We start from the raw sequence: 24,409 nt of genomic DNA on the forward strand, positions 1-24,409 counted from the left end.
TGGCCTTTATAATAGAAAAGCTGTCTCTCAAGATCATCTCACTACTGTATGTGAGCACTTATAGACAGTCTTGGTTGTTGTTGAATGTTCACTACTGCTTTCAAGAAAAAAGGTCCAAACTAAGCTTTATGCATTTCTTGTCTGCAAAATTTCTCACTGTCTTTTCTAGAGCAAATATCTAAGGATATCAGTAAAAGTGATCTATCCCTGTGGCTTCTCACTTTTTATGCAGTTTTCAGTAATTTTCTGAAATCTCTCTAAACATTCAGATACTCGTTTTAAAAAATATAACTGATCTTTGAAATACAAAAATATATCGAAGTAAAGAAGTTTGTCCTTATTTAGGTGGAGATTCCTGTGTCCTGGTTTGTGACCCAGAGCAGTGATACATATTGTGGAGCTGCCACCAGTGCTATGTGCCCATGCCTGAGCAGGATGTATGGACAAGGCAACCTCCAGTGGTCCCTTGCCAGCTCAACCATTCTGTGCTTCTGTGCAGCAAACACCTTTAACTCCAACAGGGACTTCCTGCATTCCCTGTTGCTTGCTTTCTTGCTCAGTGATGTTGTAGATTCATAGAATTATAGAATGGTTTGTGTTGGAAGGGACCTTAAAGATCAACCCCCTGCCATGGGCAGGGACACCTCCCACTAGACCAGGTTGCTCAAGACTCTGTCTAACCTAGCCTTGAATGCTTCTAAGGAGGGGGCATCCACAGCCTCCCTGGAAAACCTTTTTCAGTGTCTCACCACCTTCACTGTAATGAATTTCTTCCTAATATCCATCTGCCAGGGGATATCTCCACTTGGTGTCTTCCTGAGCCTGTACCTTATGGACAGAGGTGTAGAGGGTATATAGATAATGCTGGAAATTATTTTGGGATTTGCTGACTGTTCCTGACTGATGGTCTGAAGGACCAGAGATAAAATGCAGCCTTGACTTGCTGGACAGAGTACACACGTCCACCTAAGCAGAACCAGAAGGTATACCATGTGTATCAATGAAACACATATCCAGGCTTTTCTCAGATGGGTGTTACAGCAGCATTGACTCTAAGATGATGCAGCAGAGTTGACCTGAGAAACAGAAGGGCTGGCTAAGTTACACCCTCTTAATAGGGACAGCAGTGACCACATAACTCTCTAGACATCCTGACTCCCGAGCTGTCCCTTGGGCTGCTCCATTGTGCGTCATCTCCAGAGTAGGTCAGTGACTGTGAAGCACATGCTGCCCTCCAGGGAGTTCACAGAAAGCCCTGATCTCTCATACCATCGACAGCTCTCTCTAACCACCATCTCCATATCCTTCAAGTCATCATCTGATATGTGTAATTTGACTTTTTTTCTTTATCCAGGATTAATTCCTGTCCCATCTTTATAAATAATTACAACTTTAATAAATGGGGAGGGTAAGGAGAGACAGGACTGTTTATGTATGTGTATATATATATATATACACACACATATATATATATACATATATATAAATGGGAGTAAGCATTTGGCTCCAGTGTACAAATGACATGTAATTTCCAACAACTTGAGGAGGCATAGTTATCTTGCCTTTAAGACTTGTTCATTTATTTTAAAAATATTTCCTCATATTTTAATTTGTGGTTTCAGGAGATAAGTATAGAAAATTACATAATGCCCTTTTAGACTTTGGTGACTAAGAGTGATCACATTAAATGAATATAGCATGCATGGAGTTTGTTAAAGTATAAATTGTTCCACTGCAACAGTTCAAAGCTCTCCAGCATCAGCTGGGCTTAAATATAACACACAGACTCTTAAGGTGCAAATATTATGTTCCTTAAGATGACACGAGGAGATAAGAACCAACAGAACCCAGTACATCGTGTCAGGTTTGCTCTGGGAATAAAGTTGAAGGGTTTAAACACATCCTTCTTCAAAAACATCTATTTTTAAAAAATATTTTCACTCATGGCAGTTTCTGGGTGGATTTTATGTTTATTAACGGAGTTGTTTTTTCATTTCTTTTTTTTCCATCAGGTGCTTCATCCCAAATGCCTATGCTGCCCTTTTCACCGCAGCTCTGGTGCCATTAATGTGCTTGGTGGTGGTTTTCGTGGTGTTCATCCATGCCTACCAGGTGACCCCACAATGGAAAGCCTATGACGATATTTTCAGAGGAAGAACAAATGCTGCAGGTACGATTTGTTGGCTGTCTCTACACAAACAAGTTGGACTTTCAGAACAGTAGCAACTGTTCTCGCCAGTTCAGGAAACCCTGCTAGAAACCGCACCTCCACAGACACCCACGCACTTGTATAAGATTAAGCATGCTAGTGGTCCTTTGAAGTCTGTGAGAGTACTTAAATGATTAAAGTTGTGGAGATGCTTAACTGTCTTAGGAGGAAAAAGATGTGTTAAACCTGGAATAAGACATCAGCATCACTGGCTGCATCCAGCGAGGAGAGCAGCATAGAGCACAGCACCACCCTGGCTGGAGCACTTTGTCCCCGTGCCTGGTTTTCATAGAATCATAGAATGGTTTGGTTTGGAAGGACCCTTGACAGGTCATCTAGTGTAACCTCCCTGCAGTCAGTAGGGACATCTCGAACTAGGGCAGGTTGCTCAGAGCCCTGTTTGACCTGGAATGGTTCCAGGGAAGGGCATCTATCACCTCTCTGGGCAGCCTGGGCTAGAGTCTCACCATTCATTGTCTTTATGGAACATTTCTCCCTTCTGTTTGGTCTGATCTCCCTCTTTTAATTTAAGCACCACTCATCTTGGTGTCATCTGCAAACCTGATGATAGTGCACTCAATACCACTACCTATGTTATTGGTGAAGATATTAAAGAGCACTGTCTTTAGCACAGACCCCTGAAGGAGAGTGCTTGTCATCAGTCTCAGTCAGGCCACTGAGCCATTGACCAGTACTCTCTGTACAGGACCATGCAACCAGTTCCTTGCCCACTGAACAGTACACCCATCAAATCTGTATCTCTCCAGTTTAGAGGCAAGGATGTTGTGAGGAACTGAGTCAAAGGCTTCACTGAATTCCTGGTGGATGGCATCCATAGCTCTTCCATCGTCCACTGATCTTAGTCATTCCATCATAGAAGGCTACTAGACTGATTTTTGCTGGGGGTACCAAACAGCTCTGTCCTATGGAGGGCTGGGGTTGCATCACTGATTGCCTCCCTGCAGGGCAGCCATGAGATATGAACCCACACTGTGCTCCTCTGCTTGGCCTCAGTTGCTGGACACGGCTTCTGCCCATTGTGTTTTTGCGGAGCACTTGGTGGCTACACAGCCTATCAGAGAGGCTACGTGTTGGAGTCTTTGGAGTTAACCACCTCAGTTTTGAAATTTCCTCATGCTGCTTACAAGTGAAATGTGCTTGAAAGAACAGATCTGTCCTGTGCAAAACAGGAAGTATCGGTTGGTCTCCTCTGTCAGAACAGTTTCAAATACAATAATGTTCCCAAAATAAAGTTTCAGCAGTTTAGACCAATACCATAATAAATAGAACACTCTGTGGGAAGCTTGAAATATTTATTTTCATGTTTGTTTTTTGGTTTTTTTTTGGGGGGGGGGGAAATAAAAATAAAATCAGTTTCATAAACAAGTGCAAGTATACAGATTTTAATAAAAGTCTGAAGCCAGTTAGATGTCATAAACTTGAGAAAGATTCTTCAGTCATTTTTCCCAATTCATTAAATAAATGTCATCTGAACTTAAAAGGGACAGTGGATTATTAAAACATTCCATTGAGCAGTCCAGTGCTTGTAACTGTTCAGATTTATAAAGAGCAGCTGTCTTGTTCAAATGCTCAGATCTGCAGTGATCATTGTGTTACGAAATGTGGGGCTGTGGGGTTTTTGTTTGGTTTTGTGGTGTTTTTTTAACATTTGGGTTATAGAAATACACTCCTTCTATAAGAACATTTAAGTGAATATTAAATATTTATATTTAAATTTAATCAATTTTATTTAAATATTCATCATCTGGTTGTTTCTTCAAATATTAATTTCTTTCTTAGTGACAAAGCATCAGCTTGACTAAGAGCTGTGCGAGTTTGGATGAGGTCTGATACACATTGCTTATGGGTATGATGCTCAAGACCTTAGCTGGTTGCTAGACTTAAGACAGTAAGGGAATGTAGAAGGGAGTTGGATTTGAGGAACTGGGCTCTGCAGGCTCCCTGAGCAGAGGGAGGAGACCCAAGATGCAGCAGGAAATGGATACAGGTCCCTGTTAGGAGAAGCAAAGTAAAACCCTCACGGCTCCCTCAGCTTCCCAGCTGCCCTTGCAAAACAAATATGGGGCACTGGAAGCTGAGGGTGAGGTGAATGAGAAGCCAGAAGACACACCATCTGAGGTGTTGCCCAAAGCAAAACAGCTTGCCCCCACGTCAGGACTTGTTCCCTTAAATAAAGAGGAGAGTAATTGTTATTAATGATTCTCTCCTGAGGGGAACAGAGGGCTGCATATGTTGGCCAGATCCTTCCCACAGGGAAGTCTGCTGCCTCCCTAGGGCCCAGGTGAGAGATGTTACCAGAAGGCTGCCTAGTCTGGTACCATCCTCTGATTAATATCCCTTGATAGTTATGCAGATGGGGAGCGATGAGGTTGAAACCAGAGGTCCTAAGGCAATCAAAAAGGACTTCAAGGCTCTGGGAAAACTGTTTGAGGGGTCAGGGGCACAGGTAATTTTTTCATCAATACCCTTAGTTGCAGGAAGGAATGCTGAGAGGAACAGGAAAGTAGGTGTCATTGGCAAGTGGCTCAGAGGCTGGTGCCACCAACAGAATTTTGGTTTTTTTTGATCTTGGAGAACTTTCTATGGCACCAGGTCAGCTAGCAACAGATGGAGTACATCTGTCCCAGACAGGGAGAAAGATTCTAGCACGTGAGAATAGCCTATCCCCCAGAGGGAAAAGGATTCTAGGAAGGGAGTTGGAAGAACTCATTGACAAAGCTTTAAACTAGATTTGAAGGGGGAAGGGGCTGAAACCAGTCCCCCCAAGACAGGAGTCTGAGGGTGGTAAGCTGGAGTCAGGGGTGAAACCAGCAGCCCAGCTGAAGTGCATGTACACTAATGCATGTAGCATGGGTAACAAACAAGAGGAGCTGGAAGCCTTGTTGCAGCAGGAGATTCTATTCTGTTCTAGTTGCCATCACAGAAACATGGTGGGATGACTCACATGACTGGAGTGCTGTAATTGATGGCTACAGGCTCTTCAGGAGAGATGGGCGAGGGAGAAGGGGTGTAGGGGCAGCCCTGTACACCAGGGAGTCTGTAGACACCATGGAAATAGGGATTAAGAGTGATCAGGTTGAGTGCCTGTGGGTAAGAACTAGAGGGAAGGCCAACGAGGCAGACATCCTGGTTGGAGTCTGTTATAGACCACCCAACCAGGATGAAGAGGTTGATGAATTATTTTATAGGCAACTAGAGGCTGTCTCAAGACCACCAAATCTTGTTCTTATGGGCAACTTTAACCTGCCTGATATCTGCTGGGAACTTAACACAGCAGAGAGGAGGCAGTCTAGAAGGTTCTTGGAGTGTATGGAGGATAGTTTCCTATCCCAGCTGCTGAGTGAGCCTTCCAGGGGTAAGGCTTTGCTTGACCTTCTTTTTACAAAGAGAGAAGGGCTGGTGGGAGCTGTGGCTGTTGGAGGCTGTCCGGGGTCCAGTGACCATGAGATAATTGAGTGTTCAATATGCAGTCAAGCTAAGAGGGGCAGCAGGAAAACCTCCACTCTGGACGTCCAGAGGGCAGACTTCAGGTTACTTAAGGAACTAACTCAGAAGGTACCTTGGGAAACAGCCCTTAAAAACCAAGGGGTCCAGGAGGGCTGGACCTACTTCAAGAAAGAACTCCTGAAGGCACAGGGACAGGCTGTGCCAAGGTGCCGGAAGATAAGCCACCGGGGCAGACGGCCAGCCTGGATGGGCAATGAGCTTCTGAGTGAATTAAGGGGAAAAAGAGGGTGAATCATCTGTGGAAGGAAGTTGAGGCTACCCATGAAACATTTAAGGATGTTGCATTCAAAATGGCAGAAAGTACTAATTGGAAGTATATCTACATGACATAAAACCATGAAATAAAGGTGGTGAACAAAACCTTTGTTTGATTTAGGAATCAAAGTGATATCTTTATCCAGTAGAATCCAGAAAATGTTACAGAGAATGTTGGGGTCTCAGAACACAAGGGGCAGTGGGGTGGAAATAATCAGGAAGGAGGACGTTCAGAGAAATGTCAGTTATAGCTTATTTTTTAAAAGCAGATTGTAACTTCTACTACAGCTTGCACCTGCACAGCAAACTGTAGTTGTGCTACCATAGAGCTTTTGCAATCAGAAATGAAAGTACCTCATGCAGTGTGGATATGAGAAATTGAGAGAAGAAAGGAGCTGGTGTTTATGGTGCTTGGGGTTGTGTAAGAGCTCTGCATGTAGCTGTGCTTGCAGTGTAAGCCTCCAGAAAGAAAGGCTGGTGATGCTGTAGTGTGTAAGGTGGCCCAAAACTACATAACATGGTGCTAACTCTTAAATCAAGGCCTCTGCCTTTCTAACTATTTCTCTTCGTACATTTGAGATGGTGGTAGTATATTAACATTACTTTTGATGTTTTATGACTATATTATGCTTTTAAAGACAGATGCAAAGACAGTTTGCAATGGTAAGATCTATTAGCACCTTAAAATTTTTCACAGCATCACAGAATATACCTAGTTGGAAGAGACCTCAAAGATCATTCAGTCCAACCCTCAACCCAGCACTGAAGGACCAACTCTAAACCATGTCCCTAAGTGCCAGGTCCACATGCAGCTTGAACAAGGATGGTGACTCCACCTCTGCCCTGGGCAGACCTTTCCAATATTTGAGAACCCTTTCAGTGAAGAAATATTTCCTAATCTCCAGTCTGAACTGCCCCTAGTGCAGTTTGAAACCATTTCCTCTAGTCCTGTTGCTCATCATCAAGAAGTGGCTGGCCTCCTCCTCACTCCAGCCTACCTTTAGGTAGTTGTAGAGAGCAATGAAGTCTCCCCTCAGCCTCCTCTTCTCCAGACTAAAAATCCCCAGCTCCCTCAGATGCTCCTCATAAGCCATGTGCTCCAGACCCTTCAACAGCTTCATTGCCCCTCTCTGGACCCTTTCCAACACCTAAATACCCTTATAGTGAGGAGCCCAGATCTGAATACAGTGTGGCCTCACTAGTGCTGAGTACAGGAGGATAATCACTTCCCTGTCCCTTCTAGTTTTCTAGTTTTGCCATTGTTTCTAGTCCAAGCCAGGATGCCATTGGCTTTCTTGGCCACCTGTGCACTCTGCTGACTCCTGTTCAGTCAACTGTCAACCAGTACACCTACGTGCCCCTCCAAGTTGCAGCCTCCCAACCACACAGCCCAAAGTCTGTAGCTTTCCATGGGGTTGCTGTGACCCACATGGAGGTCCTGGCACTTGTCCTTGTTGCACTTCATACTATTAGTCTTGGCTCATCTGTCTAATCTGTCCAGATCCTGTTGTAAACCTTCCCTACCCTCTAGCAGATTGACACAGCCACCCAGCTTGATGTCATCTGCAAACTTACTGAGGGTGCATTCAATCCCCTCTTCCACCCCAGTACTGAGCCCTGGGAGTCGCCGCTAGTGACTGCGCACCAGACAGCTTTAACTCCATTCACCACCACTCTTTGGGCCCAGCCATCCAGCCATTTTTTTATCCAGTGCAGACTGGTTTTATCCAAGCCATGTGCCATGAGTTTCTGAAGGAGAATGCTGTGGGAGACACTGTCAAAGGCTTTTCATCTTACTGTATAACCCACTCTTTCAATCCACCAACTGCATGCTCTTGCAGACTCAGTGGGATGTGCTTCCGCTTCAGTGCTGTTATTGCAGCCACCTCAGAGGATGCTGTGGGAAACAACATTTCACATTTCAAAGTTGTCAAAGATAAGTTAGAGGCTCCCCAGGGAGGTGGTTGAATCACCATCCCTGGAGGTGTTTCAAAGATGCAGAGATGTGGTGCTGCGGGATATGGTTTAGCACCAGACCTGGTAGAGTTAGAGAATGGTTGGACTTGGTGATCCTTAGAGGTCTTTTCCAGCCAAAACAATTCTGTGATCCTGTGATTCTGTGAGATCTTGCTTCTGAAGCAGAGGAGGTGTCCTGGATCACACTCACACTGATTTCTGGCCTCAGGGCATCTTAGAGGATCCTTTGGAGTTGGGAGGTCTTCTGGCATCATTGCCTCCTTAAGTTGTGCAGGCACCCGTTATTTTGCTGTTTGGTGATGAATATGCCAGGGTTTCTGTGTTTGATCCAAAACCAGAGGGAAGATGGAGCTACCAGGCAACAATTGTCTGTGTTTAGTGTCTTATTTCAACTTGCCTCTGGCTGCCATCCCCGCATTGATTCGCTCTTTTTTCAGTCACCCGCAACAATGAATTCCTACAGCAAAACAAAACCCCCAACTTTTATAGTTTCCAGCCAGAAGTATAATACCCAAAATGTCCCACTTTGAACAGCACAGTAAGTAATGAAAACAAAACCAACCAACCAAAAATTTTAAAAATAATGTTTTTGGGAACTATCCCCATTGCTTACCCTTTCTAAAAAGAGAATGAAATTCCAGGTGAATGACACTTTAAATAGTTCTGAAAAATCAACTGCAGAGAGCTGTAAACAGAGAAAAAATATTTTTAAAAATGCCCTTTTTGCTAGTAATTGTGAACACCTGTTCATTTAAATTCCAGAGAGCAAAGAGTATTGCAGAAAGGAAAAAGTGGCATATACAGACAAGTAATTATCATTTGTACATGCATATTCATACAAACACCTATTTGCATGTGAATATTTGAACTGCTGTATTTTTTTTTTTGTCTTTCTAGGAGTCATTCAGTTAGAAGATAGCTAAAATTACAGGGTGATACTAATGACCCCATGGGGATTCTGCAATAATTCATGCAAAACATTACTGAATGTTGTCAGTAGGAATAAAATAGCAAGGTCACTGCCTTGCATATTACCATAAAACAGAAAATATGCAGATTTGAAAGGGACAAAAAAAATTGTGATCTGATTTCTAAGTGTACATTCTTTTGGTCATTTCGTAGGTTGTAGGAAAAGCCTCTTAAACTGCAGCAGGTAATTCTGAAATTCCATATTTGTGATCTCTGCCTGAAGAAGGTGGTTACTAACTTTAATAGAAATTCAGTAGGGATAGAAAGAGTAAAGTTTATCCTCATTTGTAGTATACACTGGGATTTTTTTTTTTTTTTAAGATAAATTATATATGCAAATAGTGAAGTTAAAAACTGATCAGATTTTTTTTTCTTACTTTTTTATCCTATTGTTGAAAAACTCTGAAACTTATCTTGCAAAGAACATTCATGTTGAACTATCTAGAATCATAGAACAGCTTGGGTTGGAAGGGAGACCTTTAAACATTCCCTAGACCAGACTTCATGCCATGGGCAGGAACACTTTCTAGATCATGCTTAAAGTTCCATCCAAAATGGCTTTGAATATTTCCAAAGGTGGGACATCCATAACTTTTCTGGATTCTCAATTCTGTCTACCCACAATGTATAAAACTTCTTCCTTTTATCCATTCTGAAATTACCCCTTTTCAATTTCAAAGCTTTGCCTCCTGATTTTCTCCATCTTTTTTTTTTTTCCCCAAGCTTCCTTAAAATAACATAAGACATAACATAAGATAAGATAACATAACATAACATAAGATGCCTTAAAGTTCCTTAAAAGCTTCCTTAAAATAACATAAGACATAACATAACATAACATAACATAACATAACATAACATAACATAACATAACATAACATAACATAACATAACATAACATAACATAAGATAAGATGCCTCCAGAGTTTTCTCTTCTCCAGGCTGAGAAACCCCAGCTCTCTCAGCAGAGGGCTTCCATCATAGCTGCGGCCTCCTACAACCGCACTCCAACAGCTCCATGTCTTTTCTGTGCTGAAGACTCCAGAGCTGGCCCTGGAGCTGCAGGTGGGGTCTCAGCAGTGCAGAGCAGAGCAGAACAGAGCAGAGCTGCCCATATTGCTGGGAATCAGCCCAGAATGTGGATGGATCTGGGCTGTGAGCACATATTGCCAGCTTACATCCAGCTTTCATCTGCCAGTACCCCCATGTCCTTCTCCACAGAGCTGCTCTCAATTCAGTTTGTACTGATCCTAGCGACTGCTCTGGTGCTGGACCTTGCTGGGGTGCACTCAATCCCAGTGTCTATGTAATTAATAAAGTGTTTGAACACTATTGGTCCCCTGGGGCACACCACTAATTACTAATCTTCTTTTGGCCATTGAGCCATTGCCTGCAATTTTTGAGGTGTGTCCATTCAACCAGTTTCTTATCTGTCAAGTAGTTCTTCCATCAAAAGCATCTCTCTCCAATTTAGAGATAGTGATGTTGTGGGAGACTATGTCAAAGGCATTAAAGAAGCCAAGATATATGATATCATCTGGTCTTCCCTTATCTGCCAGTGTAGTCACTCCATTGTAGAGGGCTACCAGATTAATCTGCTACAACTGTCAGGATAAATTCTGTCTGGTGCAGTAGAACATCTTCCTGAACTTAAGCAACAGTACTGTGTTCTACTCGGTTTCATCTGTAGGAGCAGAGGGTTGCTCATACTAAAGGTGACTCTCACATGTTTTTGTTACTAAGAGCAGAATAACAATGTTTGGTTTCACCATGCCTAAGAGAAAAAAAGTTGTAACTGCAAAGAGGATCTATTTATACATGTTTAAATATTTTATTGGAAAACTATAGGATATAATAGGGACTTTTTACATATATTTATACCCAGATATTAATTTATTATTTGTACTGCCTTTTCTGTTATGCATATATTCTTTCTGTCCTCTAGATCTGTCCTGCATGCTGTCATGTACACTACCCTGTTCTGGTAGATTCCAGGCTTTCAAGACAACATCATGACCTGAGAACAGCCAGGCTTGCTTTTAGTAATAGTCAATTCATTGGCAGTGATCCATGTTCTTCCCAGATAGCTCATCATACACTTTACTTCTCCTTGCCCTGTCAGGAACACCAAATACCTGAGGTTGCCCTTTCATGTTCTTCTTTACTGCTCCAGGATTGCTCTGTTATTAGTCATGTTGTTTGGCCTGGTGATTTATATAGTTTGGTTAGGTGACAGAATTTTCCTCATTGGTGGAAGGCCATAGGAGAGAGCAATGACAGAGTCAAGAAATTATCTCTCAGAGCAGGCAGCTCTTTCTTCTCAAAACTGAGTGTTGGAAATACTCCCAAAGTTGATATACAATGTCAACTCAGCCTCTAGTATGGTCTTTCAAAGATATTCATTGAACTTCCTAGAAAAGAGACTTCAGTTTGAACTGATTCAGTTTGCCAGCCTTTCAGCAAACATGTTCTGTTGACTGATTATTCTGCTAAATATAGAAACTAACTTCTCAAAAGTTAGCCTTGACAGGAGCCAAGTCACTGGATAAACAGCCTCTGGGTGAGCTAATATTTAAGTTCACAACAAGAAAGGCTGCTTTTGAAGGAAATCAGATGGTGTAAAGCAGGGTGATTGCATATGGCTGAAATAACAGGAGGTTGAAATGAGCATATATAGGAGAATTTTTCTTAACAGTCCTAAATAGGAGATAAGACATCAATCCAATATAGTTCATTTTATTTTCCATCTGTTTCCTAACCTTTCATGATTTCACAAACATGCCTGAAAATATAACCAAAAAATCTGAATTGAAAACCCACCTGCATTTTGTTCTGATAATACCTGGGCGAATTTCCATTTCTTGAACAACATACATAATTTTTATGCCCCACACACACATATGCAATGATTCAGATATCATCATTGAAAATGTGCCAGGATTAATTTAAAGATTAAAACTTTTGTGTTGCCAAAATAGAACTTCATGAAGAATGCCATAGATATTTAGCTGTCAGGTTTTAACTGCTTTCTTGCCTGTTTCTTCAAATAAATCTTTAGAGAATAGAATAGAATAGAATAGAATAGAATAGAATAGAATAGAATAGAATAGAAGAATAGAATAGAATTAGCCAGGTTCAAGAGACCTTTAAGATCATTGAGTCCAACTTATCATCCAACATTATCTAATCAACTAAACCATGGCACCAACCACCCCATCCAGTCTTTTTCTTTATATTTATTGTCTTAGCAGTATGCAATTCCTGATCATGACAGAACATATTGGATGGTCCACCTATACCTGTTGCCGTCTGACTCTGTCAAAATCCAAAGAAGACAGAAAAAAATGCAAGTGAAGGACATTCCAAACATACTTCTCTGCTCAGGAGATTTTGCTGAGGGCAGGGCTTTTGTTTGTAAATTAATGTATATCCAAGCCTATAGTTACATGCCTTCTTTGTCCTGTGACCTATATGCTAAAATTCTTAATTATAAGATACTTATCACAGAATCACAGCATCACCAAGGTTGGAAGAGACCTCAAAGACCATCTAGTCCAACCCATCACCACAGACCTCATGACCTAAGAGAACTGAATGAATAGTGAATTGCAGGAGTGCTTTCATCTTGAGTTGTCAATATGCACCTAGAAATCAAGAACCAGGTGTTGGCTACCTCTAAACTTAGAGTTGTGTACAGTATTCACAGTGTTTATCACTGTCACACATTTGTCTTCATAGTGCTTCAGGTCCTTTTTTCTTTTTCTTTTTTTTTTTTTTTTTAATTAGGAGTAATGCATTTAAAACAAAGTACAGAAGCAGAATTGCAAGCTGAAAGGAAGAACAAAGATCTCAATGAGATAATAACTTACATGCATCATCTGCATTCATACAATTTAGGTTGTTTGCACTGTGCTTCACATGCCCAGATTAGCTTTCTTCCTTTAAAGAAATACGCAGAAGCAATTTAATTGTTGTGAGTTGTACCTGTACAGTTGTGAATTTAGCACTTAGTTACAATTTTGCCTAATGCCTATGGATAATTTTATTCTATGGAGATAAATACATTCACAGTTTTCTTTCTTTTCTGATTTGCTGTTGGTTTGGTATAGGTGTAACAGTTATAAAATTACCTGTAATAAGATGGCTGGTCTTTCATCTGATTATACCATAAAGAGTCTTAAAATGTATGGAAATGTCTGACAGAAAGCTGTGATTTTGAAGGTCTCTTCCAACTGGTCTATTCTATTCTATTCTATTCTATTCTATTCTATTCTATAACAGAAATCTTTGAGAGGCAAATCTTCTATAATTCTTTGGCAGACATGCAGTTTTTATACTTAATGGGACGTGGGCTTCTGCTTTAGGAGAATTTCAGACTCTTCCTTGCTGTAAGGAGCAGGATCAAAAGACATAAATGAACCAAAACCAGTAGTTTAGCATGTTTGCTCCTTCCTGGTTTTACAAATTATCAGTGAACAGTTTTGTCTGATGGGATTTCATGGACATGTACCAGCTTTGTGATGCTCAGTATCAGCCACTGTTAAGTTCTGCACATCTTTAACATGTCCAGCCGGGAATCAGATTTTTTGTCACGAGTCACTGATTGCATGGTGGTGGTGGTATTCTCTCCTTTGAACTCTCTGAAGAAATCTGTTAGCTTCATTATTTTGGCTACAAAATCCTGTTTCCAAACTGCTGGTCTTCAGCAGTTTTCAAAAGCAATTGAAAGCACAGCCAGCTGGATTTGGAGCACTGTTACTCAAACTTACCTTTGAAAACACTGAGTTTGTGGCATTTTCGTTGTTCTGTTGCTAAGTTTAACCCATGACTTCTTAAGCAATATCTGTAAATGTTTTACTAATACAGGTCTCCCACAAATCAGTGAAATTCTGTGATGCAATACTTTCTCCCCAAGCATCTAGGAATAAACTGCTTGTAAAGATCTTTCAGGTTTTATGGTAGGTCTTCATGTCTAGCCAAGAACAATTAAAAGCAATTAAAGTTGCATTATCAGTTTAACAACCTAAGGGGAAGACCCATAGTAAATATTTATAGGTAAACTCAAAGGATCATTAAAGCCATATTATTTAATTACTGCTTTTATTGACTTTCTTATATTTAGAAAATAATTAAACACTCCAGGCAATAGAAGAAGATACAATATAGGCCAACAGTGGTGAGAATATGAACATTTGGATGTGTTATGAAAGATTAGTGCACTTTGTTTTCCATGGTTAGGTCACCTAGATGTTTGCTGCAAAGAAGGAAGGGCCCTCCAAAGGTCATCTGGTCCAACCTCACGGCAGTGAGAAGGGATATCCTCCACTAGATCAGGTTTTATAGAGCCTTGTGGAGCCTGAACTTGCATATCTCCACTTCCCTGTGCAACCTATTCCAGCATTCCACCACCCTCATGGTAAAGAACTTGTTCCTAACATCTAATCTACAATCATAGAATCATAGAATCAATAAGATTGGAAAAGACCTTAGAATAGAATAGAATAGAATAGAATAGAATAGAATAGAATAGAATAGAATAGAATAGAATAGAATAGACCAGGTTGGAAGAGACCTTCAAGATTATCGCATCCAACCCATCAACCAATCCAACACACCTAAACAACTAACCCATGGCACCAAGCACCCCATCAAGTCTCCTCCTGAACACCTCCAATGATGGTGACTCCACCACCTCCCCGGGCAGCCCATTCCAATGGGCAATCACTCTCTATAGAATTTCTTCCTAACATCCAACCTAAACCTCCCCTGGCACAGCCTGAGACTGTGTCCTCTTGTTCTGGTGCTGGCTGCCTGGGAGAAGAGACCAACCTCTGCCTGTCTACAACCTCCCTTCAGGTAGTTGTAGAGAGCAATAAGGTCACCCCTGAGTCTCCTCCTCTCCAGGCTAAGCAACCCCAGCTTCCTCAGCCTCTCCTCATAGGGCTTGTGTTCCAAACCCCTCACCAACTTTGTTGCCCTTCTCTGGACTCGTTCCAGCAAGTCAACATCCTTCCTAAACTGAGGGGCCCAGAACTTGACACAGGACTCGAGGTGCGGCCTAACCAGTGCAGTGTACAGGTGCAGAATGACCTCCCTGCTCCTGCTGGCCACACTGTTCCTGCTGCAGGCCAGGATGCCTTTGGCCCTCTTGGCTGCCTGGGCACACTGCAGGCTCATGTTCAGCCTACCATCAACCAGCACCCCCAGGTCCCTCTCTGCCAGGCTGCTCTCCAGCCACTCTGACCCCAGCCTGTAGCTCTGCCTGGGGCTGTTGTGGCCAATGTGCAGAACCCGGCACTTGGATGTGTTCAATCTCATGCTATTGGATTCTGTCCATCTGTCCAGCCTGTCGAGGTCCCTCTGCAAAGCTCCCTGGCTCCTTCTGCCAGCTCTGCAGGCCAGCTGTCTGGAAGACATTCTGTCCTGCTAGTAAAAATTGTGGCAAAGAAGGTGTTAATAGAATAAACCAGGTTGGAGGAGACCTTTGAGATCATTGAGTCCAACCTATCATCCATCCACCACCATGCAACCAAGCGCCCCATAAAGTCTCCTCCTGAACACCTCCAGTGATGGTGACTCCACCACCTCCTTGGGCAGCCCATTCCAATGGGCAACCACTCTCTCTGTGTAAAACTTCCTCCTAACCTCCAGCCTAAGCCTCCCCTGGTGCAGCCTGAGACTGTATCCTCTTGTTCTGGTGCTGGTTAAGTACCTCTGCCTTTCTTTTTGTTACAACCTTCCCCTCTGTGTTAACCAAGGAGTGGAGGTTGTCCTTGCCCTTCCTCTTGCTATTCATGTATTTATAGAAGGACTTTTTGTTGTCCTTCACAGCAGAGGCCAGTCTAAGCTCCAAATGTGCTTTTGCCTCTCTAATTTTCTTCCTACATGACCTAGCAACATCTTCAAACATTCCATGGGTAGCCCAACCTTTCTTCCAAAGATGATACACCCTCTTTTTTTCCCTTAGTTCTACTAAAAGTTCATTGTCCATCCAGGCTGGCCGTCTGCCCCGGCGGCTCATCTTCCGGCACATTGGCACAGCCTGTTCCTGTGCCTTCAAGAGTTCTTCCTTGAAGTAGGTCCAGCTCTCCTGGACCCCTTTATTTTTAAGGGATGTATCCCAAGGAACCTTCTGAGTTAGTTCCTTGAGTAACCTAAAGTCTGCACTCTGGAAGTCCAGAGTGGAGGTCTTCTTGCTGCCCCTCTTAGCTTGACTGAGTACTGAAAATTCAATTCTCTCGTGGTCACTGGAACCTAAACACCCTCCAACCACCACATCACCCACCAGCCCCTCCCTGTTGGTGAAGAGGAGGTCAAGCATAGCCTTACCCCTGGGAGGCTCATGCAGCACCTGGGATAAGAAGCTCTCCTCCATGCACTCTAAGAACCTCCTAGACTGCCTCCTCTCTGCTGTGTTGAGATCCCAGCAGATATCAGGCAGGTTGAAGTTGCCCATGAGAACAAGGTCAGGCTATGCTGAGGCAGCCTTAAACTGCCTATAGAATGCTTCCTCAACATCTTCCTCCTGGTTGGGTGGTCTATAACAGACTCCAACCAGGATGTCAGCCCTGTTGGTCTTCCCTCTAATTCTCACCCACAGGCACTCAACCTGATGGTCCCTGATCTCCATCTCAATGACATCTAGTGCCTCCCTGATGTACAGGGCCACCCCTCCACCCCTTCTTCCTCGCCTGTCTCTCCTGAAGAGCCTGTAGCCATCAATTACAGCACTCCAGTCATGTGAGTCATCCCACCATGTCTCTGTGATTGCAACTACATCATAACTTTCCTGCTGCAACAAGGCTTCCAGCTCCTCTTGTTTGTTACCCATGCTTCGTGCATTAGTGTACATGCACTGCAGCTGGGCTGCTGGTTTCACCTCTGACTCTAGCTTATCACCCCCAGACTCCTGCCTGAGGGGACTGGTTTCAGCCCCTTCCCCCTTTGAATCTAGTTTAAAGCTCTATCAATGAGACCTGCCTAGAATCTTTTTACCTTTGGGGGTTAGGCCATTCTCGTATACTGTGACCTTTCCCCTCCTCTGGGACAGATGTACCCCAACTGTTGCCAGCTGACCTGGTGCCATAGAAAGTTCTCCAAGATCAAAAACCCCAAAATTCTTTTGGCTGCACCAGCCTCTAAGCCACTTGTTGACTATAACTGCTGACCTGTTCCTTATGGTATTCCCTCCGGCAATTAAGGCTATTGATGGAAAAATTATTTGTGCACCATCAAATCCAACCTATCACCCAGCACCTCATGACTAATTAAACCATGGCTTCAAGTGCCATGTCCAATCCCCTCTTGAGCACCTCCAGAGATGGTGACACCACCACCTCTCTGGGCAGCACATTCCAATGACCAATAACTCTTTCTGTGAAGAACTTTCTCCTCACCTCAAGCCTAAACTTCCCCTGGTGCAGCTTGAGACTGTGTCCTCCTGTTTAAAATGTTTATTGATGATCTGGATGAGGGGATTGAGTCCATCATCAGTAAGTTTGCAGATGACACCAAGCTGGGGGCAGGTGCTGATCTGTTAGAGGGTGGGAGAGCTCTGCAGAGGGACCTTGACAGGCTGGACACATGGGCAGAGTCCAATGGCATGAGATTTAACACATCCAAGTGCTGGGTTCTACACATTGGCCACAACAACCTCATGCAGTGCTACAGGCTGGGGACAGAGTGGTTGGAGAGTGGCCTGGCAGAGAGGGACCTGGGGGTGCTGGTCGATAGTAGGCTGAACACAAGCCAGCAGTGTGCCCAGGTGGGCGGGAAGGCCAATGGCACATGGCCAGCAGGAGCAGGGAAGTCCTTGTGCCCCTATACTCAGCACTGTTTAGGCCACACCTTGAGTCCTTTGTCCAGTACTGGGCCCCTCAGTTTAGGAAAGATGTTGACTTGCTGGAATGTGTCCAGAGAAGGGCAATGAAGTTGGTGAGGGGTTTGGAGCACAAGCCCTATGAAGAGAGGCTGAGGGAGCTGGGTTTGCTTAGCCTGGAGAGGAGGAGACTCAGGGGAGAACTTATTGCTGTCTACAACTACCTGAAAGGAGGTTGTAGTCAGGTGGGGGCTGGTCTCTTCTCCCAGGCAACCTGTGACAGACAAGAGGACAGTCTCAAGCTACACCAGGGGAGGTTTAGGCTGGATGTTAGGAAGTTCTTCACAGAAAGAGTGATTGCCCATTGGAATGTGCTGCCCAGGGAGGTGGTGGAGTCACTGTCACTGGAGGTGTTTAAGAAGCAACTGGATGAGGCACTCAGTGCCATGGTTTAGTTGATTAGATGGTGTTGGGTGGTAGGTTGAACTCGATAATCTCAAAGGTCTTTTCCATCCTGGTTAATTCTATTCTATTCTATTCTATTCTATTCTATTCTATTCTATTCTATTCTATTCTATTCTATTCTATTCTATCCTAATTACACTGTATATTTCGGTTTGTTTCAAGTAATGAATTGCATCCTTTTCCTTTATGCAGTGATGCTTTCACATACTTAAAAGAAGTTATTGCTGATTTTCTGTCACATTTGATTATTAGGTTTTTTCTTTGGTCAAAATAAAACAAATTGTCTGAGCAAAATGGGTGAAGAAAATTCAAGCAGCTGAGACTTTCAATGTTGCTCAAGTTACAGCTCTGTGTTAACCTTTAACAATGCTGATGGTGGAGCAATTGTTGCTGGCAAAACTAAAAGCAGAATCATAAACTGTACCAACATTCAATGTGTGGCAGAAAGCAAGTACCTTCAGACTCTTTTTCATGTCATAGTTCTGTTGTGGTTTAATCCCAGCCATCAGCTCAGCCCTCTCCAGACACTTATTCACTCCCCTCCCCTTGGAAGAAGAAGAGAATCAGAAGAGTAAAAGTGGAGGAACTTGTAAAGGCAGCTTGATAGGTAAAGCAAAAGTGAAGCAAAGCAGACAGGGGTTCAACCATCAAGCTTTCCAAGACAGTTCTCGTCATCATTCACTTACCAGAGTGAACATCTATTTTGATGTATGTTTTCTTAATTTATATTTAGCCAAATTTTGTTGTTGTAACCTCAAAACCTTTGAGGTTGCCAGTTCTTTGCCCTCCCCTCCTCCCTCCCTTTTTTTTTTGGTGAACATTACATAAAACACATCTAATAGGTATTTGGATTCATTACTGTATTCAACGCAGGATAAAGAGAAATAGAATCAAAGAATTATAGAACCATAGAATGGCCTAAGCTGGAAGAGATCTTGGAGATCCCCTAATCCAGTCTCCTTGCCATGGACAAGAATGCTTCTCAACCAGACCACATTACTCTAGGCCCCATCCAATCTGGCCTTGAACATCTCCAGGGAGGGTGCATCCACAACCTCTCTGGGCAATCCATTCCAGAGTCTTGCCACTCTCATAGTGAAGAATTTCTTCCTAAGATCTGATCTAAACCTGTTCTCCTTCAACTTAAATCCATTTCCCCTTGTCCTATCGGTGAACACTCTTATAAAAAGTCCTTTTCCAGACTTCCTGTAGGTTCCCTTCATGTATTGGAAGGCTCTACTTCATACTGTACTGCCTGTTGTTTTAGAGGGCTTTGCATTTTTAATTATTGTAAAACTATTGATTGTGTGCTGGTCTTATTTTGGTCATGTAGCTGTTAAAGAAAAGCTTATTTCAACATAACTCAAAACCACAGGAAGTTTTTCCATGTCGTCCAAGGGACTTTGTCAGGGGTGCTTTGTGTGCAAGGGGTGCTTTATGTGCAAGGGATGCTTGTGACTCTGCAGTGCAGCATGAGGAACAGATTGCATTTCCATGCTGGTCATCTACCAAAATCCAGTCTTTCCTAGCCAAGTAACAGAGGTACTTAGCCTTAATCTTCTTCCCTGATGTTGCTGGGAAGGACACACATGTATTATTACCGTCATGTTCTGAATCAGGGATCCTAGTGAAGTCTCAGACCTTCAGCAGATTTTGGGCAGACCTCACCTTGCCATGAGACAAAGCGATTCAGGTGCTTAATGGGCATCAGATGGCACTTAACACAACTAAGTTATCCAGTCTGACCTCCATCTTTCTCTGCATAAGGAATGGGTCTTCCACAGGTCTTATGTTGCATGTACCCATCATTTACAAATTATTTCCTGTGACATCTAATGCCATTCTAAGCCACCAATGCCTATGATGCCTTCTCAGGTCCTGCTAGAGGTCCCATGCTGCCCAGGGCTCCCAGCACTGCATCCTACCACCTGCTGTTAGCAAACTGTCAGCTCAGAAGTAGTACTATTTAGAAATGTCCAGACTGGAGAGGATCTGTATCATATCCTCAGTCACAAGTGGATGAACAAGACCACCTTAATGATGATTACAGCTGAGCTTCCAAACACCTTTACTTAGGAAATCTGTTTTACTTGGTGATAAAATGATTTTTATCATTTTTCATCAAACATCAAGTAGGGTCTGGTTTTGTGGTTTTGTTGTTGTTGTTGTTGGTTTTGTCTTCCTCTAGGAAGAGCAAGGCCTTGGTAACTGCTTCTGAAAATTCAGTTTATTTTAATACTTTGGTTTCATTGTCTGTAGTCCTAGACTGCCATTAATGTAGTGTAAATTTTCACTTATCACACAGTAATTCATTATAATTTACTAAGGAAATACCTCTGTTCTATGTTATGCCACATCCCAGGTTTGCGCCTAGATTTTATTGTCTTTAATAGGGGAAGCTACTCACCTTGTGCTTCACTTGAAGTCATTCCTTTGCTTATAGAAATATACACAGGAGTTTCTGCCAAAGCAATAGGTATGACCCTGAAGCAACTACTGCCTGTCTTGGTGGAAGGTAGCCTTGACTTCCCTGCCAATATTCCTAAGGCACTTACTGGATACTGTTAAACAAAATGCCTGAAGTGTTCCCAAAATGCTCTTTCTAGAGCAATGCCTGTCAAAAGGACATCTACACTCTTTGCTGATGCTGCATGGCTGATGCAGAGAGGGGCAATGCCTGGCCAAGCACCTCTGACCCTGAAGTGTGCAGACCTGGGCAAACATGGACTTTGAAGTCTGCTGTGATATGGTCATCTGGGCGGGACAGCACATACAGGAGCTGGAGGTAGTGAAAGTATCACAATATCACAGTATCACCAAGATTGGAAGAGACCTCAAAGGTCATAGAGTCCAATCTGTCACCACAGACCTCATGAACAGACCACGGCACCAAGTGCCGCGTCCAATCCCCTCTTGAACACCTCCAAGGATGGTGACTCCACCACCTCCCTGGGCAGCCAATTCCAATGGTGAATGACTCTCTTGGTGAAGAACTTTCTTCTCACCTCAAGCCTAAACCTCCCCTGGTGCAGCCTGAGACTGGCGCTGGTTGCCTGGGAGAAGAGACCAACCCATTCCCGGCTACAACCACCTTTCAGGTAGTTGTAGAGAGCAATGAAGTCACCCCTGATCCTTCTCTTCTCCAGGCTAAACAATCCCAGCTCCCTCAGCCTCTCCTCATAGGGCTTGTGCTCAAGGCCTCTCACCAGCCTCATTGCCGTTCTCTGGACACATTCAAGTGTCTCGATGTCCTTTCTAAACTGAGGGGCCCAGAACTGGACACAGGACTCAAGGTGCAGCCTAACCAATGCAGAGTACATGGGCACAATGACTTCCCTGCTCCTGCTGGCCACACTATTCCTAATGCAGGCCAGGATGCCATTGGCCTTCTTGGCCACCTGGGCACACTGCTGGCTCATGTTTAGGTGGCTGTCAATCAACACCCCCAGGTCGCTCTCTGTTTGGCAGCTCTCCAGCCACTCTGACCCCAGCCTGTAGCTCTGCATGGGGTTGTTGTGGCCAAAGTGCAGCACCCCGCACTTGGACTTGTTGAATGCCATCCTGTTAGACTCTGCCCATCTGTCCAGTTGGTTGAGGTCCCTTTGCAACCCTCTAAGTGACCAACATCTGCTCCCAACTTAGTGTCATCTGCAAATTTGCTGATGACTGACTCAATCCTCTCATCTAGATCATCAATGAAGATATTAAAGAGGATGGGGCCCAGCACTGATCCCTGGGGGACACCACTGGTGACTGGCCTCCAGCTGGATGTGGCACCATTCATCATCACCCTCTGGGCTTGGCCCTCCAGCCAGTTTCTAACCCCGCACAGAGTGCTCCTGTCCAAGCCACGAGCTGACAGCTTAGCCGGCAGTTTGCTGTGGGGGACAGTGTCAAAGGCCTTGCTGAAGTCCAGGTAGACCACATCCACAGGCCTCCCCACGTCCACCAGACGGATCACCTGATCATAGGAGGAAATCAGGTTGGAGAGGCAGGACCTGCCCTTCCTAAATCCATGTTGGCTGGACCTGAGCCCTTGGCCATCTTTCAGATGCGCAGTTATTGCCACCAGGATAATCTGCTCCATCACTTTCCCTGGCACTGAGGTCAGGCTGACTGGCCTGGAGTTTCCAGGTTCCTCCGTCCGTCCCTTCTTGTGGATGGGGACCACATTGGCCAATTTCCAGTCATCTGGGACCTCTCCAGTGAGCCAGGACTGGAGGAAAATGATGGAGAGCGGCTTGGCCAGCTCATCTGCCAGCTCTCTCAGCACCCTAGGATGGATCCCATCCGGTCCCATGGACTTGTGGGTGTCCAAGTGGCTCAGCAGGTCCTGAACTAATTCCTCATGGATTTCTGGGGCAATACACTACTCCCTGACCCCATCGCCCAGCTCAGGAGGCCACTGGTCCTGAACTCCTCCTGCCTTGCTGTTAAACATTGAGGGAAATAAGGTGTTCAGGACCTCAGCCTTTTCCTCGTCTTCAGTCACCGTGTTCCCCTCCAGGTCCAGTAAGGAGTGGAGGTTCTTCTTGCCCTTCTTTTTAGTGTTAATATATTTGTAAAAATGCTTTTTATTGGCTTTGACAGAGGTGGCCAGTTTCAGTTCCAAATGGGCCTTTGCCTCTCTAATTTAATTCCTACATAATCTAACAACTTCCTTGACCATACCTTGAGAAGCCTTCCCCTCCTTCCTCCCTTAAATCCTCCAGGAGCTGCTTGCTCATCCAGGCTGGTCGCCTTCCCCGCCGGCTCATCTTTTGGCACATGGGAACTGCCAGTTCCTGTGTCTTCAAGAGCTCCTGTTTGAAGTAGGTCCAACCCTCCTGGAAGCCTTGGTTCTTGAGGGTTGGTACCCAGGGAACTTTGCAAATAAGTTTCTTAAAGAGGCTGAAGTTTGCCCTCTGGAAGTCCAAGGTGCAGGTTCTGTTGGTGCTCCTCCCTATCTCCCTGCACATTGAAAACTTCACTATCTCGTGGTCACTGCACCCTAGGCAGCCTCCCATGATCACATCTCCCACCAGCCCTTCCCTATTGGAGAACAGCAGGTCAAGCAGAGCCTGTCCCCTGGTAGGCTCACTTAACAGCTGTGTCAGGAAGCTGTCCTCCATTCACTCCAGGAATCTTCTGGACTGCCTCCTCCCTGCTGAATTAAGTTCCCAGCAGATATCTGGCAGGTTAAAGTCACCCACAAGGACAAGGTCTGATGATCTTGAGACAGCCTCCAGTTGCTTACAGAATAATTCATCAGCCTCCTCATCCCGGTTGGGTGGTCTGTAACAGACTCCAACCAGGATGTCAGATTTGTTGGGCTGCCCTCTGATTTTAACACAGAGGCTCTCAATCCCTTCATCTTCCACTTCAAGTTCTGTGGTAGAGAGTGACTCCCTAATATACAAAGCCACCCCTCTTCCTCTTCTCCCTCGCCTGTCTCTCCTAAAGAGCCTGTAACCCCCCAGTGCAGCACTCCAATCGTGTGTGTTGTCCCACCAAGTTTCTGAGATGGCGACTGTATCAGTCACCCTGGTGGACCAGGACTTCCAGCTCCTCTTGCTTATTGCCCAGGCTGTGTGCATTGTTGTACATGCACTTCAGCTGGGCTCTTGACTTCCCAATTAACCCTAATTTGTGTCCCACTCGTTCCTCTTCAGAGGGACTGATTTCCTCACCCACCCCCTTCAGACCTAGTTTAAAGCCCTAAAAAGGAAGACCTTGCTTCCCAATTAATCCTAATTTGTGTCCCACTCTTTCCTCTTCAGAGGGACTGACTTTCCCTTCAGACCTAGTTTAAAGCTGTAATATAGGAGGACCACGCTGGCTCGTGAGACTGCCACCACCTTGTGTGGCTGCCACCACCTTGTGTGATGTGAATGCCACTGCCTGTAGGTGGGCTGGAACTCACGACCTTGCCATCATAGGGCGGTCGTGCTGCCAGCTGAGCCACATGGCCTCTCCAAGCTGGTGGCTTGCAAACTTTGCCTATGGAGACATCTTGCTGCCAGCACTCCTTACATCTTTTATGTAGGGAATATAAAATGCAGCTCTATGTGTATGTGCTTAAGGATGGATCCTGCACATAGGTTTGAAGGTGAATGAAGTTACTGAATGCAAAGTTTGTCTTTGGGTGACTCATTGGCTGTGTGGAGGTTGTCACTTAAAGCTTTACAGGGTCAGATGCCTTGCAGTGA

General features: G+C 44.2%; 1 protein-coding gene across 1 annotated transcript in view; it reads left to right on the plus strand.

Annotated features, from left to right (window-relative positions):
• The window catches only part of ADGRV1 (adhesion G protein-coupled receptor V1), a 394,890-nt gene that overhangs the window by 307,992 nt on the left and 62,489 nt on the right, over positions 1–24,409 (plus strand). Inside the window, exon 87 of the mRNA XM_054177896.1 lies at positions 2,013–2,170. Within this exon, the coding sequence (XP_054033871.1) occupies positions 2,013–2,170 (158 nt within the window). The remainder of the gene's footprint in view (positions 1–2,012; positions 2,171–24,409) is intronic.

Source organism: Dryobates pubescens, chromosome Z (assembly GCF_014839835.1).
Source record: "Dryobates pubescens isolate bDryPub1 chromosome Z, bDryPub1.pri, whole genome shotgun sequence".
In the NCBI taxonomy this organism is placed as follows: Eukaryota; Metazoa; Chordata; class Aves; order Piciformes; family Picidae; genus Dryobates; species Dryobates pubescens.